Source organism: Coloeus monedula (assembly GCF_965178545.1).
Source record: "Coloeus monedula genome assembly, chromosome: 3".
Taxonomy (NCBI): domain Eukaryota; kingdom Metazoa; phylum Chordata; class Aves; order Passeriformes; family Corvidae; genus Coloeus; species Coloeus monedula.
The window spans coordinates 21254598-21271918 of NC_138783.1; the positions used below are offsets into that span (position 1 = coordinate 21254598).

Sequence of the window (17321 nt, forward strand, 5' to 3'; positions counted from 1 at the left end):
GTGCTTTATTACTGCCAGGGACAGTTATTTCTGAGCCACAGAATGAAGGATTTCATTGACTGTAGGATAAAGTGAGATCAGATCTTGAATTCTAAATGCATAGATGTGATTCTTAGTTGCTAATTGTCCCGAATTAGTGTGTTAGAGATTGCTCAAAAAATACCACTGTGGTGGTATAGTGGTGAAATACCACTACTCTGATTTTCACTTACATGGAAAGGGTGGGGCAGGGGGGGTGAGGTGCACCACCACACCATATTACCTCTGCAAAAACTGTTAGCATCTGTCAGGGAACTCTAAGGAGTGGCTTGGTGAATTGGATATTTAGGCATTTTTCTGCTGATGTAGAGCCATTTAGCTACTGAGGCTCAGGGAGTGTTGTGTTAGTTGCAACCACAGCAAGACATTTGCCTGTGGGTTTGAGTCACAAGGTACTGCCAGGAAAGGGCACGTGTGGCCCTAAGTACAGACATTTAGGGCACTGTGAGCTGGTGCTGCTTGTGCTGCTGTGGCAGGGCTGAGTGGAGATCTCAAGACCATTTCTGTGTCCGACCGTAGCAACCAAGAGACCAGTCCTGGAATCGACCTCGTCTGCCTCACGGGAAACCACAAGGATGGGTAAATAGCCAGCGATTCCCTCCTTCACTGCTTCCTTTGGCAATGCTCTCCTCTGCAGTGATGAGCCTGTTCAGATGCGCTGGTGTCCCAAAAAGTGGGTCAGTGATGTGGCTGCACCCTTATGGCTTCTTGCTAAAAATTGTTCTACCTGTAAATTTTCTGCAGCCATTTCTGGGGAACCGTTTCTAGGTTTCCTCTCGTGGCTTGGTTGCCAATGCCAGTTGAAAGGCAGCACTGTGGCACCATGGGGAGTGATGCTGTGACATGGTAGCCTGGCCCAAGCAGGATGGGGTTCCCTTCTTTATAACTCTGTCTTGATGTGACCTGTGTGACAGCAGCCTGTCTGAGGACCTGAAGATGGTTTTTGTGTTTGATCTTAGCTACTCGAAGACCAAGGCCGAAGTCCACCACTCCTTCCTCCCTGGCAACTCAACAAACTGTGATGGGTAACTAGCAACAGCCTTCTTTTCCCACTGTCTCCCATCTCTTTCACTTCCCATCACACCTCCCACCCCAAACCACCTGGCATCCTTGTCATCTCCCATGGAGAGAACGAAGCACTTGCCACACTGGTTCTGCAATTCTGTTGTTTGATCCCACGCTTTCTCCATGGCTGATGAGCATTTTCTGCAGGAAGCATGTGACATCCTGCAGAGACACCACGTTGTTGCACCTGGCCTTCAGCTCCATTTCCCTGCTTCTCTGTGTGTGGGTAGCGGGCCTTGCTTTCCCTGATGCATTCAAATATGACAGCGTTCCTAAGAGACAAATCCCAGCTGGGCTGGCACAAGAACACAGCACAGCAGTTCAGCTGTCCTTCAGGCATTCCTTGGGCAAGGCTGCAGCTCTTGGTTGCCTCACCACTGACTTTCAAGGTTGCTGGTTTTCTTCCGCCCATGCCTTTCCATTGCCATCATCTGGAAGTGGGAATGCTCTGCTCTGTTGCTGCTTTTGAGGCTGTGTTAGGTTTTTCAAAATCAATACCTCATTTCAGCTTTTGGTTAATAACAGGATGTTTCTTCGCAGTTTGAGACACCGGCAGCCTCTGGCAGTAATGATATTTCTTGCAGATTTGACAACTATGCAAGGCAGCAGTCGTCCCAAGAGATACTGTTGTGCTTTTAGCCAACCTGTTACTTATCTGGCCTATATTGGGGTAAACCTTAAGTGTAGGTATAAATGTGGCCATACATGCAAACCATAGTTAATTCAGGCATTGGCTATGGCACTTGGCGACAGTGGTGGAGATGCTTGTGGCAACAGCTTCTTTCACACTGGCAGGTGTGCAAGACCAGTCCTGTGTCCCTGTAGTATTTTGTGGCCCATGGAGCAACAAAGTATTATGTGAGCAGGCTGGTGAGACTAATATCTGAAGCTGAGTGCAAGTTAAAAATGTAATGAACAGTAATAAGTGACTTGGCACTTTCATCTGGAGCAGTCTTGCTTTCATATCAACTGAGATATTTCACTCACTTCGGAATCTTTTCCAGGGAATTTACATTCCCTACCTTGCATTACTTAAATTAATTTTCTGAGCTTTCTTGGTTTTAATGTGGAGAAATCAGATACTTGTAATTATAACAAATCATATAAATTTGGCTGGGCTGAGGATATTCTTTTCTGATTCCCTGCCTGGTGATGTTGTCTGAATCACTTTTTATGTTCTTTTATTTTTGCCAAATTTTTAAATTGGATTTTTTCCAGTATCTTCATCTCATAAATTTGCTTTCTCCTTGACTTCTCTTGGCCAGTGGTCTTGTACTTTTTCAATCTTGCATTCCTTCTAACCACATGGGAATTTTTTTCCATATTCCTTGTATCATTCTGTTTAATTTTTTGCATTATATTTGTGTGGTTTTACACATCTTTGCACATTAACCTCTTTCTTTTTAAAATTCTGCTAATTTTGCAGAATGTATTTTTTTTTTCAGTTCTGTATTGTTTGCAATTTAAACCATTGAGTCCATGGTTGCAGGTGATGCCATGGTGTCATGGTTCATGTATTTTTTAAATAATAAGCCACCATTTTTTTCCAGCCCCACTTGACTTTCTTCATGTCACTTCTACTCCCCAAACTTCTACATCTGCAAAAATATCAGAGCGAGAGACTGGTAAATGACATTTATTTTATTATCTATCCTTGATTTTTCTTTATATTTAGGTGGTACAATTCAGATGTCTGTAATATGTCCTGTATTTTTAATGTTCCCTCCAGTGGTCTTTCATTTGTTCATTATGGCTTCATGTTATTTGTAATAATTACCAGTGTATAATTATCAGTTCTAGCCTCAAGTAAGTGATCCTGATACCTGGCTCTTTCAGGCTAGTATTGTATTACTGAAGGGTTCTGATGTGGTCAGTGGAGCAGAATTTAGCACTCAAGAGGAAACTCTTGGGTTTGAAGAATTTTGGGTTATCAGCATAACAGTTTTCTTTTGCAGGAGGAATGCTTTTCTTTACCTAGTAGACACCTTTTGAAGACATTAATTGATTGGACTTTGGTTTCCTGTTATAGCTTTTTAAGTAGTCTCTAATAGTCAAAAGGCTGCTGCAGTACAGCATTTTGATGCTAAAAGTTATTTTTACAGTTACTTCTGCTAATAATTTATTATTTCCCTCCATGTATTCATGAAGAATATAGGTTTTTAAGCACAATTTATGCATTTGTATTTGACCATGATATTTTTCCCAGAATATAGTCATAAAAAAATAGTAGAAGGTTGCTGTGATGTTTTCATCAGTGGTTCTGTTCATGCTAGCATGATTTAAGAAAGAGATATTTTATTACATCAGTATATCAAACATCACTTTCTTTCTGGGGACCAATCAGATGGAATTGGGTTAATGAGCATTAACATAGTTTGTCTTCTGAAAATTAGCTTATTACAACATACATACACTATTCATGGTTTCTCTAGTCTTATTTTGTTAAGGTTTGATCAGTGTTCTTTTAGCTTCTCATCACAGATAAATTTAGAGAAGCTTTTATGTGTTGCAGAATTCACACTGAACACAAACATGATACAGCTGAGCTAATACTCAGTGGGCGGTGCTGACAGTTATCTTGCCTCTGCATGAACACAAGATTTTTGTTTTCTTTTGAAGCTGAGAACTCTATACAAGGTCATTTCTATCTTCATTAGACAGAAACATTTTAGCAGTTTACCAGGCATGACTTTGCTGTTGTCTGCAGCATTGTTCTCCCCAAATTACCACAGCCTTCTCTCTTGATTTAAAGAACTGGGCTACTTAGGTTACTTATTACTTGGCCTTACACTTTCTTAAATCGTGAATGTTCTTAACATTAAGGGCACCTACGCTTCATTTTTTCATATAATACCCCTCACAGAAATGTTTCTTTCATGGTCTAGGCTGCATAATTTCTCTAATGGAAATGATGGTCTTAGGGGCTGATAGAATCCAATTTTTTTTTTTTTTTTTTTTTTTTTTGCATTTGTGTTTTCATTAATGTATTGTCAGAAAAACATAAAACTATTTTTAAGCCATTTTCTGGTGACGGATGGTCTGTCTCAATAATCCTGTTTCTGTCAAAGCAGCTTTATGGCAGTTGCAGGGAAAATCTGATTCTTGGCCAAAATATGAATTTGTTGGAAAAAGTTTTGATACCACCTGTGTGAAAATTGTGTGCATGCTGTATCAAAATAATATTGGGCATTTGCAACTCCTTATCTAAAAGACTTATCTGGCACATCCAAACTGAAGTGTAGGGAGAAGGGTTTTGCTGTCAGCTGTTGCTATTGGATAGAATTTTAAAATCAGATGCAGACAGCTGGCCTTGTAGTTAATGCCTAAAATTAGATGTTGTGTATCCAAAAAAAAAATTACCCTATGAGACAAAAATGGAGTAGGCTACCACAAATATCAATTAGAAGTGTGTATACAAAAAATCTAAAATAAATTTATATCCCTTGGACCTGGTAAGGGCTGAAGATCACCTTATCTAAAGGCTGGTTTCACTTATTGTTTCAAGACTATTTTCATATTTGATCTTAGCTACCCGGGGATCAGGCCTGAAAATCACGTCTCATCCCTTCGTGGAAACCAGAGGGAGCGTGATGGGTAAATAGCATATAATTCCATGAGCTTTTCCATCCCTTGCCATCCCATCCAGCAGCTGTGGAGAGTGCCAATGTTCATTCAGACATGTTGCTTTGAAGACTGCTTGATGCTAAGCTTTCTCCCCGCCCTCCACCCCCACCCCTGCTCAACTCAGCCATTTCTGTGCAATCTAAGCTGGAAAATAATTCCCCCCACTGACTGAATAAGAATCCACAAAAAGACCTCTGCTAGCTTATGTTGCCTCTAGGTTTCTTCTGGTAGCTGCAGTTTTCTTTCAAAGAATGAGTACTTTAAAATGAGGCCAGTGAGAAGAAGATTGCTTCACATGAGCTACTGGAATTGACCTTCCTTCATTTCACACCAGCTTCAGTGTTCATGTAACACCTCATTTCTCAGCTGATCTTTACAGCTGCTGTCACCTTGCTTGATCTCACATCAATACTGTCTTGAACTGCGCAACAGCTACTGGCCAAATACTGTGGATCTGAAGCCAGTTCTAATTTTAACTCCAGATTTTATTTCAGCTTTTGATGAAAATCAGCACATTACTTCAAGATCTGAAACATCTGGCATCCAAGAAATGCCATCAACTGTACCTGGTAATACTTGAAAAAGTGATTTTAAATAGAAATTACCACAGAGATTAATCAAAACTTTGGTATATTGTTAGTTAAGTTTAACATGATTCAAAATAACTTCAGAACTGTTGTAAGTTGCTCTCTCAAATACCAGATTAATTTAGGAAATTTTGCTTGAAGTAGTAAATATTCTCTTCTAATTTTGGCCTACATTCCTGGTATATTTACAAGTCTGTATTGCTGTGTTTGATGTTTATAGGCATGTCTTATTACATAAAGTAGAGTTCTCTTTTTAAGTTGCAATACTGCAGAGGGATAGAGTGAAAGCTAATATAAGTTTTGTTTAAGTCCCTGAGTGAAACTATTCTAAGGGTTGAAACTGTTGAGTAAGTCCCATAGAAACAGCAGGAACAATAACAATGAACGCATAGGGATCCAAATGGTGGAGAATAGACCATTAAGTACTTTAATTTGAATATATTTAAAGCAGTGATTTAAGTTAGACATTTTGCTGCGAGAAAGGGAGACTGCATAGGCATGAGACTAATAGAAACAAAAATGTGCAATATCACATGTATTGCTATATATTGCTTGAGTACACATTTTTAAATAAATGGCACAACATTGTAATTAAAGAAAACATTTGCAACAAACTGATCTTGACCAGATACTTCTATGGTAGATCTGATGCTTTCAAACACCCTTGAAACCTATTATACCAAACCCCAGTGAAATTAAACTGGTGGAATGATGGTATTTTATTGACATTTAAATTAATTACACCTAATAATATATAATAATCTATATAGTTTTCCTGTTCTTTCTTGTCAGTATTTTTTCTTTAGGCTTCTTCAATTTCTCAATTCATAAAATAAGCTAACTTACCAATACCTTACAAAATGAGACACTGAACAAATGCAGTTTTATCAGTGCTCAAAAATCTGTTTCGTTTAGTGTCCCTGCAAGAAGAAATATTTAATTTCCATTCAGTAATGACAATTTCATCCAAAGTCTATTTCAAGTTGTTGCCAAGACTCTCTTGCAGCAAAAAGTAGTTTACATTTAGTTTTCATCGCATTGACACTTGCTGCCTTTTATCTGCTGTGAACACATTTTCTTCTAAGTCTAAAAGGGAAGCCTGTTAAAGAACAGTTTTGTATCAGTCACTGCTTGATCAGGAGCTAGAAAGCGTTCTTGGTACAAAGTGCAAAAAGACTGATCTTTTGCACCAACTTGTATGACTTTCTTCTTTCTGTTGGTATAATTTAAACTCCAGAAAGTGTAGAAGAAGAAGACTATTCTTAGGAGTTCTGTCTAGCATCAGATACTTGTCACCATATTGGGCCACATGTCTTTCTCTTTATTCACACAATACAGAAAATACTTTGAAGTGTGCAGTATCTTGCTTGTGTTTGCAGTGACATCATCCTGAACAACACAGCTTTGTGTGTTTGCTGTCCCAGCAACAGCCAGATTCCTCAGCACTTTAAATCCAGATTTTCTGTGCAGCTCTTAATGAAACACAGACAGTTTCACAATTCATGTCTAAAGTATCTGGAGTCACGGAAATACCATCAGCTCAGTCTATTATTGGCATTTCTTGCAAACTGAGTGTTCTTGAATTATCAGAAGGGTTCCCAGTGTGCTTTTGGTGAAATGTTGATTTGATCTCCTTTACTTTGGAGATAAGAATAACTGCAAGATAAAAAAAAATCTGCATTGGGTACTACTTTTGTTTAAGGCAATATATATGATGTTTAGAATACTGGATTACGGTTTTCTTTCCAAATCTGGAGTTCACTTCTACAGTATTAATCAGTAGTATTACCCATGATTGCCACTGACCAATTATGTACTACTGAATGTAGTAGAATTTTACTATGACATACTGTGGGGCTTGTAACCAAACTTTAACTTCTCTGCTATATGCAGTGTATCCTGATACAGATAACTACTGTATTACTTCAAGTCATACCCTTTTTTATTTTCTATTTACTTTGTTATTACTGAAGTGTATTTCTGTGGTTATTGGTATTTAAGACATCGTCCTGGTCAGTTACAATGTTGGGGGCAGAGAAAGATGTGTGCAGGAAATTATCTTTGTGGGTTTATCTTCTATTTATTGTCCATGTTCAGTTGTGGTTTTAAAACAGCTTAATGGTTGTTCAAGCTGTAAATCCTTAAGTTTCATAGCATATTCAAACATATTTCTCATTAAGAAGGACTCCCCAGCTGCGACAAAAATCCTGTTGGGGAGATGAAAGGTAGCACAGTGAGCATTGCAAACGCAAGTTCGGGGTTTGGGGTTTTTTAAAACAGCTTCAGACTTGATAGTCTAGATATATCTAAAAAAAAAAAAAAAAAAAGTTTATTTAGGGAGATAAAGGTTTGTCAGTTTTCTGCATGTTTCCTAAATGATCAAGCCAACTTCTTTCATATTTTTCTTCTTTTATGGGAGAAACTTAATGCTGAACAGAGGAACTCTCCTTTTCTTCTCTTGGCATACTCTGAATCATGCCTTCTATTGCAGACCTCTGTAGATATTTGTAAATGTTCTGTCGTATCCCCCTGTACACTAAGTAGGTACTTCCTTTTATATTTGCCATCTTAACAGCTATATTGAACACTTCTTTAAACCAGTGGTAGCAAAGGTGCAGACATTCAGAAAATGTATTTTTGAAACTTATTATTCCCATTTTTCAGCAAACAAAATGAAGATGGAGAGGACAGTACACAGCCCTGTGCCACAGAGAAGTGCGTACAGTGAGAAGGGAGAAATATCTGAAACCCTTTCATTCCACCCCCTGACAATCTACCCCACAAACTTTGGGTGCATTTTTGAAGGATTTTATTTGCTATGACTGGAGGAGTCTAGCAGAATTCTTTCAGAACAAAAACTCCATATTTGAAATGTTCTCTCTGTTGGTCCATCAAATTCATACTCTTCTACTTTTCCTGTAATGCGTTCTTGCAAGTGTGGTGACAGTTCCCAAACTTTGATTCCATTTTCTGAGATAAGCTGTTTGAATTTACTCTATGCATTTAAGAGAAACTTTTTTTTTCAATAATACTTTCTTAGACAAGAGAGGGGATTTTTATTGTGATCTTTGCATTCACTGTTGTTGTTTGCATATCTGTTCACTAATTACTGGACAGTAAATGTGACTATTCTTGTAGCTTATCCTTGTCTTCCAGTGTGGATATGAGATTCTGTCTGTTCAAAGTACTTCATACCTCTTCAGAATGAAAACTTGTAAATTAATCAAGCTATTCTATTAGAGATTCATACAGATTTTGGTTAAATAAGCACGAGTTCATTTTCTTCTACCAGTTTGCCCAAATCTTGATGGAAATCTTTATTTATCTTTATTATGCATTTTTCAGCAGAGAATCTATTGTTTCCCTTTTTTTTCCCCAGGCATCTATTAGTTTAGACCCAAAGTTCGTGTTTTTAAGAGTGATAAAGTATACAGTAATCAGAGCTAGTTAATTGTTTTGAGATTAAATATAAGGTGGACAGTATCTTTGATGCAAGCAGAAGTTCTGGCTATATATTCATTGACTAGTTTGCAATTTTTAGTTGGAAAATATTTGATGCCTGGAAAGGACTTTGGAATGTGTCATATACTGCAGTTAAAAGGCAGCTCTGGAGCATCATGACTGCCATTATTGTGCAAAAGGAGCAGTGTTTTGCTAGTGGCTGGGGGTTTGTGGTAATATCAAGTGACTATAAATTGATGTAGGATTTATTTGGTAGAAGGAGTATACACAAGAAACCACAATTTAAATATTGACTTATTTGGGTGTGATTAAAATAATACTTTCATATGCAAAGAGAGACTGCCATAACATCTCAAGATGGTTTCCATCTCTAATCTTAGCTCTCCCAAGACCAGTTCTGGAGGCCACGTCTTTTCCTTTCCTGAAAACCATGAGGACAGTGATGGGTAAACAATGATTCCGTCCTAATTTCTATCATTTCACAATACTTAAATAAGAAAAACTGTATTTTAAAATCTAGTCAAACATTTCAATTTTTTTACTGGTAGTGGCAATGCCAAATCTTTCAGCAAGATGGTCAGTCATTTGTGTAAATGATGAGATACTTAATTATTAGGCTTCTCAATTACTCTTCTTAATCTTCTGCTCTATAGGCTTAGTTCACTAAAAGATTAACTATCTGTATACTACACTAACTCAACTAAGTCACCCTGATTTTAATGTGGAATAACCTTGTAATGAATGCAAATAGTTATGTAAAAGAGCTGAGTGTAATATGGGTTTTATTTACACAGTTCTGTACTGACACTGCTTTAAAAACGAAAGTTCATCTCTATTTCTGAAGCCAGTTCTCTCGTTTAATCTTGGTTTCTCAGAAACCAAAGCTGAAATCTATTTCTCCTTACCTTGCAAGCCAAGGAACAGTGGAGGGTATAAAAAGGTAGTTTGATTTTGTTCTTTTTGCTTGCCATCACTTGACATAATTTTCACCTGCTTTGAGCAATATCTGTGGTTTGTTAATGCACTTTAATACACTTGCCATATTAATGACATGGTTATGATGTCTGAACATATGCTTTTCTTCATCACTTGAAAAATCAGTTTTGAAGGGACTGGTGACAAAAACAATTTGTCACAGAATTCCCACGTGATTCTATGGGCGCTTGTTATTTTGAAAATTCTTTCTAGAATGAAATATCCCAATATGGCAGAAACAAAATTTTATGTCCTCTTGCTGATGTGGATTTTTTAGCATACAGAACTTATATGTGTCTTTTTGAATGACAACTGAAGTTCAAGCTTGATGAATAAGTGTGTTAATCATTGGCTTAGAGACTAACTGTAAGGAAGAACAGGAATTTTCATATTTCACAGGGAATCGCAAGGCCTTGCATGTGAATGATGAGAACTTACATATTTGATTATATGTAAAAACAAGAATAGTGAAAACAGTAAGAAAATACTTATTTGCAAAAATTTTTGAACTTTTAAGAAAGGTTGACATTATGACTGAATATTGATAGCACAATGTGGAGTTTATTCCTTCATGCTAGAATAATTAGTAATTAGTATTTGCAGCTACTTACATTGGAGACATACCCAGCACTTGTCATCCGGAATTTTGAATTCTAAGATGAGCCTTGGCTCATGTTCTCTCTGCAATTACTGTGGGTTTTGCATCTTTCAAGGATCTGTAAGGAGTGGCTTGGTGAATTGGATATTTAGGTATTTTTCTGCTGATATAGAGCCATTTAGCTACTGAGGCTCAGGGAGTATTGTATTAGTTGCAACCACAGCAAGACACTTGCCTGCAGGTTTGAGTCACAAGGTACTCAAGGAGTCACAAGGAAAGGGCACGTGTGGCCCTAAGTACAGACATTTAGGGCACTGTGAGCTGGTGCTGCTTGTGCTGCTGTGGCAGGGCTGAGTGGAGATCTCAAGACCATTTCTATGTCCGACCGTAGCAACCAAGAGACCAGTCCTGGAATCGACCTCGTCTGCCTCACGGGAAACCACAAGGATGGGTAAATAGCCAGCGATTCCCTCCTTCACTGCTTCCTTTGGCAATGCTCTCCTCTGCAGTGATGAGCCTGTTCAGATGCGCTGGTGTCCCAAAAAGTGGGTCAGTGATGTGGCTGCACCCTTATGGCTTCTTGCTAAAAATTGTTCTACCTGTAAATTTTCTGCAGCCATTTCTGGGGAACCGTTTCTAGGTTTCCTCTCGTGGCTTGGCTGCCAATGCCAGTTGAAAGGCAGCACTGTGGCACCATGGGGAGTGATGCTGTGACATGGTAGCCTGGCCCAAGCAGGATGGGGTTCCCTTCTTTATAACTCTGTCTTGATGTGACCTGTGTGACAGCAGCCTGTCTGAGGACCTGAAGATGGTTTTTGTGTTTGATCTTAGCTACTCGAAGACCAAGGCCGAAGTCCACCACTCCTTCCTCCCTGGCAACTCAACAAACTGTGATGGGTAACTAGCAACAGCCTTCTTTTCCCACTGTCTCCCATCTCTTTCACTTCCCATCACACCTCCCACCCCAAACCACCTGGCATCCTTGTCATCTCCCATGGAGAGAACGAAGCACTTGCCACACTGGTTCTGCAATTCTGTTGTTTGATCCCACGCTTTCTCCATGGCTGATGAGCATTTTCTGCAGGAAGCATGTGACATCCTGCAGAGACACCACGTTGTTGCACCTGGCCTTCAGCTCCATTTCCCTGCTTCTCTGTGTGTGGGTAGCGGGCCTTGCTTTCCCTGATGCATTCAAATATGACAGCGTTCCTAAGAGACAAATCCCAGCTGGGCTGGCACAAGAGGACACACCTTTCCATTGCCATCACCTGGAAGTGGGAATGCTCTGCTCTGCTGCTGCTTTTGAGGCCATGTTCAGGTTTTTCAAAATCAAAACCTCATTTCAGCTTTTGGTGAATCATGGGGTATTTCTTCACAGTTGGAGACAATAGCAGCCTTTGTCAGTAATGATATGTCTTGCAGTTATGGCAGCAATGCAAGATGGGAATAGTCCCAAGAGATATTGTTGTGCTTTTAGCCAACCTCCTACTTCTCTTGGGCCTAGATTGCAGTAAAGCTTAAGTGTAGAGATGAAAGGGCCCATATGTGCAAAGCCATATTTAATTCTGGCATTGGCTGTGGCAATTCCACTTTTCTTGTAATGTGATCTCTTCTTCATATTTCTTCTAACAGCTTCTTCATCATTTTCGTCACCAGTGCATCTTCACACATTTACGTTAGCAAATCCATGGCATGTTCATTTGAGATGTTTTCTTTTCTGAAATCCCTAGTTTCTCAGTAATGTGTTGAAAACTCTTCAGTCTATATAGGTTCAGATGATACCAAAAAAATGTTTTGTTTTGGTTTTTTTTTTCTTTTTCCAGCTTCACTGGACTCTAATCATATTAGTTTCCTGTCCCAAACTTCTGCATCTGCAGAAATATCAAAAATAAAGACTGGTAAATTGTATTTATGATACTTCCATTTCTTAGTATTTGGTTTTGCATCAAGGATGTTACAGTTAGAGGTTGTTTGCTCTGATTGCTTGGTGTTTGAAGCAGAACTTTGTTTGCAGTGTCAGATAGTTAGGCTGTATAATTACATGGTGGTATTTTGTGGTATAGGATCAAATACAAACTAAACCACAGGAATTAATTTTTATTTTGTGTGGTTTTAATCTGTTGAATAGATTAGGACCAGTAGCACCAATAGCTAGATGGATACATTATCAGTTATAAAGATGTTTTTGACTGGGACATTTCACTATGGGGGATTTTCTGTAGCTATATCATACACATTACTATGCAGGTTTCTCTATTCATAAGACTTCAAGTTATGTTACTATTTAACCTTGAAACTTTTATTACTGGAGTCATAGGTATTCAAGATTATATTTCTGTTCATTGCAATGCTACGAATGTGCAAGAGATAAGAAGGAAAATTATCCTCAACCTGGCAGTCAATATTTCAGTATTGTTTCAGATTTTCTGCCTCACTCCCTGTCTCTTCAATGTATCGCAAAAGTTGTGTTAATTTATATTATGTCAATTAGATAAAATACCGCAAATGAAAAATTGCATGATGTATAGTATGTTAAAATGCATAATTCAAAATACTGGCATTTGCTGTATAGAAACAACCAAAGCTTTGGCAACAGAAATACCTGGTTGTACAAATTCATATTTGCATGCATTTCAAGTATGTAGGTCTCTTTCTCTGGGTGCAGGTGAAGTCAAAAGCACAGGTTTTTTCATGTTACCTGTGCACAGATCAATTGACTCCCGTTGATAAATCTGCTTTTAGGGGGACTGCAGCTCCTGTCAGGATGTGTCTCTTAGGTGCATGTGACATCTTCAAAACTTTGAGGTTTTGTTACTTTCTTTTCAAGTTGGAAATTTATGAAACTCCATTGTGGTAGTGTTGGCATCTTGCAAAGCAATGTAAAGCAATCTTTCTTTTTCTGATTTTTGCCCCCCTTACTTTGTCTGCATCAATATGAATCCATATCAAGGATATTTACATTTTTCCACAGTTACAAGTTCAGCTGACCTGGAAAAATCTATGCCTCCACTTTCCAGAACACCTCATGTGCTAACAACAACTGCGGGTAATAATAACTCATTAGTTTTTCAGTTAAACCCCTTTTGGTATTGGACAGCCATTTTTGAAATTTTATTAAGCCTAGATATTTTGATCATCATGTGGTGTGAGTCATGATCATTAAAAGCATCCTTTTTTACATGACAACTTTTGCTTTCTGCTGAGATGCTCACCTGGTAGTGTTTCTGAACTCACATTCATTTCTCAAAAAGCTTCTAGGGTTATCTTGAGATTTACTTACATGAAGTAAACCTGGTTTAATACTACTACTAATGAATAAATCTTAATAAGAATTCTAAAATTACTTGTTTTCTTACAAGCCTAATTGTTTTATGCTCAGAGAGAGCATATGTTTTTGTACCATAGATTGCCTTGCCAGCATAGGAAGCTGCTTCCTTACTATTTCTTTGCTGCTTTGTGATTTTTTTAACTTTATTTTACCCTTGTTTTTCATGAGTGTACATGTACACAGATTATATGACACTAAAATTCACTAAAAAAATATTGACACTAAACAAAGCAGTGAAGAGAGCTAAGGCAGGTGCTTTGTTTTCAGGGAAATATACTTGCAGTGCTTTTTAGTTTTTATAGATTTTTTTTAAGTGCTTTATCTTTATTATTGTGGTGTTAGAAATTTTTATCTTTGTATTTTCTGGGTCGCTTTAAACTATGTGGACCATGTAATCCAAAGCAATATTAGCTTTGGTTGGCTAACACTTTAGTTTTAGTTCTCATTTCAAACACTAGCTTCAGCTCACACTCTAAACCAGTACTGCTCCATTCCTGAGGTAAGGTGTGCTTATGGTGAAGTGCAAAGTAGGTGTGGTATAACCTATCGCATTTTTTGGTTGTTTTTCTATGACCAAAAAAAGCTGTGTGTAGAATTAATAACATAGATAATGTGACTTGGTTTTTTTATAGTTTTCAGTGGTGTTCAGCCTGTACTTTCAAGTCCTGTGGCCCCTAGTAAGCCTGAAATAGCAGATGCTGGACCAGGTACAATAATCTCTACCTAGTTCTTAATTCAGTAGCTCAAGCCATGCTCTAAAACTCAACTGAAATGAATATACTGCTGTTATTTTCAGTGCACATTTGGATTAACCCCTTACAGCTGATTTCAAGTTTATGTTGCTGCTAATGGTTGAACTTGGTGTTTTCTCACAGTTACTATGCATATAGCAGCCCACAGTCACATGATTCAGTATTTTGAAAAATAGGCCACATAGATAATTGAGAAAACAGTATTTGTACAGCAGTTCTGATGAAAACACTGTGATGTGAACTGTAGTTTTTATGTTATTGTTGTAGCCTCATTAAAAATGTTAACACTAGTGCATCCTTAACAGCTTGAAATTGGTTAACAGTTACAGACACTCAGTGGTTTTGGACTGAAACCACAGCTGGATCTGTTGTCAGCTTTCTATTCCAACTTTTATATGTTTAATGTGTGACTAATTGTTTGTTCAACATGTCCTCTTCATTAAATACTGACATTTACACAGTACCATCTCCCTTAAGTATTGGACCAAAACTCAAAATGTTCAAAAGCTCTACTTAAAATCTTACTTGGCAGTGATTGAGATCCAGACCAGTTGCAATGAAGGCAGGAGGAAATAAACATCCAGACCTTTTGCACATCACAGATGCACTGATTTATAGCGACTGAAGTTCTGTGCAGTTCTGAATTTCTCCCTAATGCATACTAAACTGATAAATGTCCAAGCATTAGTGAAATATTTGTTGTTCTTGTAAAAACAAATTGGTTTTGCTTATGAAAGAAGAGTTTCTTCCATTAGCTCTTTGCTCTCTTATGACTGTCATCATTTCTTCCAGCAGCAACAAGTGAATCCATTCTGGAATCTTTCACACCTAAAACTTCCCGTCCTTTTCAATGGCCAAGGGTAACATTAGGTAATGTTGTTTTCACCCAGTGAAAAACTCTGTGTTTGTTTTGAGCACTCCATCCCATATGAATGCATTCCTTCCAGCATATCATTTCACATGCATAATCATTCTTTTTCCTGGTTAGAGAGTCTTGTTCTTCCATCGTCATTATATTGACTGGTCTTGACATCCCTGTGTATGAGAACTAGGTTCTGGGTGGATTGACTGTCTCAGAGAAGTAAAACTTGTCTCCTGCATGATAAAACACCATCATCCTTTTAAAACACCATCATCCTTTTATTAGTGTTCTATTTCTTTTACTCCCAATGCACACGCATGTGCTGATTGTCTCTGATATGTACAGCTTTCAGAATGGAAATTTTAATTGTTTTGGATTCACAGAATCTTATTTCTGATCAATTCACAGAATTTCAGTATCATCTCCATTCCACACTTCAAAATCTGATTTCATCAGCTGGCTTTGACATTCCATACTGAGTCGTCTCTGATATAAACTTGTGACATGTGCTGTTTGTTGTGGGAAATGCTTGTTAAACAATTTTTGATTGCAAACTGAGCTCTTTCTTTCAGCTCCAAAAGAAATACCACTTATTCCTTCTAAACCGAAACCATCTGCTACCCCAGAAGTACAACATGTGAAACCTGGTAATTGTGCACATCATTTTCATAAGCTGATATGCAGGGAGATATGTTCTCTAAAAATATCTAAGCAAAAACTTCCTAAAAAGGACAGGAGCTGTGCAACACATGAGCATACTGACTAAGTCATCATTCTAAAGTTGGTCATTAACTCTCATTAACTTAATAAGAGTTAAGCTCATCGGTTTTATGCATTTGGGTCCAGTGATAAAAATATAAACCAGTTCTCTGCCGTTGTAACATTTTAAAGGACTGGAATGGAAAAAAATTTTCTGGGTGGCACAAGGGTGTTTTAATATCACTCATTATAAGCAATAAATATGATTATTATTTTTATAATCCCCTTTGCCACTCCCCATCTCCCATTTTCACAAAGACACACGATGGTAAAGATGACATCTTAGCTAGTACCATAGGAACATTATCATTGTGTCGTGTATTTTCTGTCTTTTGATCAAAAAAACAGACCTCCTAATTTTCTTCTGATATGGGATTAAGGGAAATTAATTTGCCTCCTTTAGTAATTCAAGTACAGGACCAATAAGTATTACGCTGTGGATTATTCGAGACCAAAATGTGTTTGTTCTCATGTCTTATAAACAGACAGATCATTAAAAAGCAGGAGCTACCTTTACTGTCGTAAACCTCTGTTACAATTAACTGCAGGTACTGATTCAGGATTTTCAGCAAAACTTTGGCATTTAGCAGTTTCCTTTCATATAGATTCTCCGGTGTTCATTACAGACTACATTCTTTTCTTCCTCATCTCTCCTTTCTCACTATTCTCCTATAACAGAAGTTTATTTGCTGATTGAATCAAATACAGGATTAAAAATGTCTTGAGAACGTAAATATGGGGAAGGAGCCTTAGCAGCAGTCTCTCACACAATCATTCAGTGTGCAATTTTATAGGAAACAAAGCTAAAAGGAGTGTAGGGTGTTACACACAAGAGTAAGGCTTATCTAGACTGTTTGAAAAACAACTCCCCTGAACTACTGGAATGATAACACTTTTGGTTTTGTGTTGATACATCTACTGATCAGTTCGATTACTCTTGAATTTTTCTTTTCTAGCCCCTAAACCACCACTTCTGGACCCTAAAACTTCTCAGACTCTCGAACAACCAAAAGCAACCCTAGGTAATACATGTTTCTGTAGCTGTTGGCCACTCTTCTTTGCAGTCCAAGCCACAGTTTGTATTCTGTTACTTCATCTCATAACTTTTGCTTTATTTAATCCATTTCTCTGAAAGAGGACAGGAGCTAGGACATAAGCATTCAGAAATGTTTTCTAAGCTTAGGATAAAGAGAAACCAATTTTTTTTCATATAGTTTTGCTAGTTCAATAGTAATAGTTTTATCTTCCATTTTGCTGAGAGCTTTTCTAC

The 17321-nt window shown here is 37.8% G+C and overlaps 1 protein-coding gene across 18 annotated transcripts in view; it reads left to right on the plus strand.

The window, feature by feature from the left end:
- ABI3BP (ABI family member 3 binding protein) overlaps positions 1–17321 on the plus strand; it is a 141202-nt gene that overhangs the window by 65677 nt on the left and 58204 nt on the right. For 13 of the 18 annotated variants that reach the window (XM_082277469.1, XM_082277483.1, XM_082277486.1 and 10 more), the window contains 14 exons: positions 559–618; positions 999–1064; positions 2655–2729; positions 4633–4698; positions 5223–5297; positions 9158–9223; positions 10742–10801; positions 11182–11247; positions 12174–12248; positions 13322–13396; positions 14311–14385; positions 15223–15300; positions 15865–15939; positions 17008–17073. In XM_082277469.1, the coding sequence (XP_082133595.1) occupies positions 559–618; positions 999–1064; positions 2655–2729; positions 4633–4698; positions 5223–5297; positions 9158–9223; positions 10742–10801; positions 11182–11247; positions 12174–12248; positions 13322–13396; positions 14311–14385; positions 15223–15300; positions 15865–15939; positions 17008–17073 (978 nt within the window). The remainder of the gene's footprint in view (positions 1–558; positions 619–998; positions 1065–2654; positions 2730–4632; positions 4699–5222; positions 5298–9157; positions 9224–10741; positions 10802–11181; positions 11248–12173; positions 12249–13321; positions 13397–14310; positions 14386–15222; positions 15301–15864; positions 15940–17007; positions 17074–17321) is intronic. The other 5 variants (XM_082277479.1, XM_082277478.1, XM_082277485.1 and 2 more) reach the window with 3 other exon arrangements.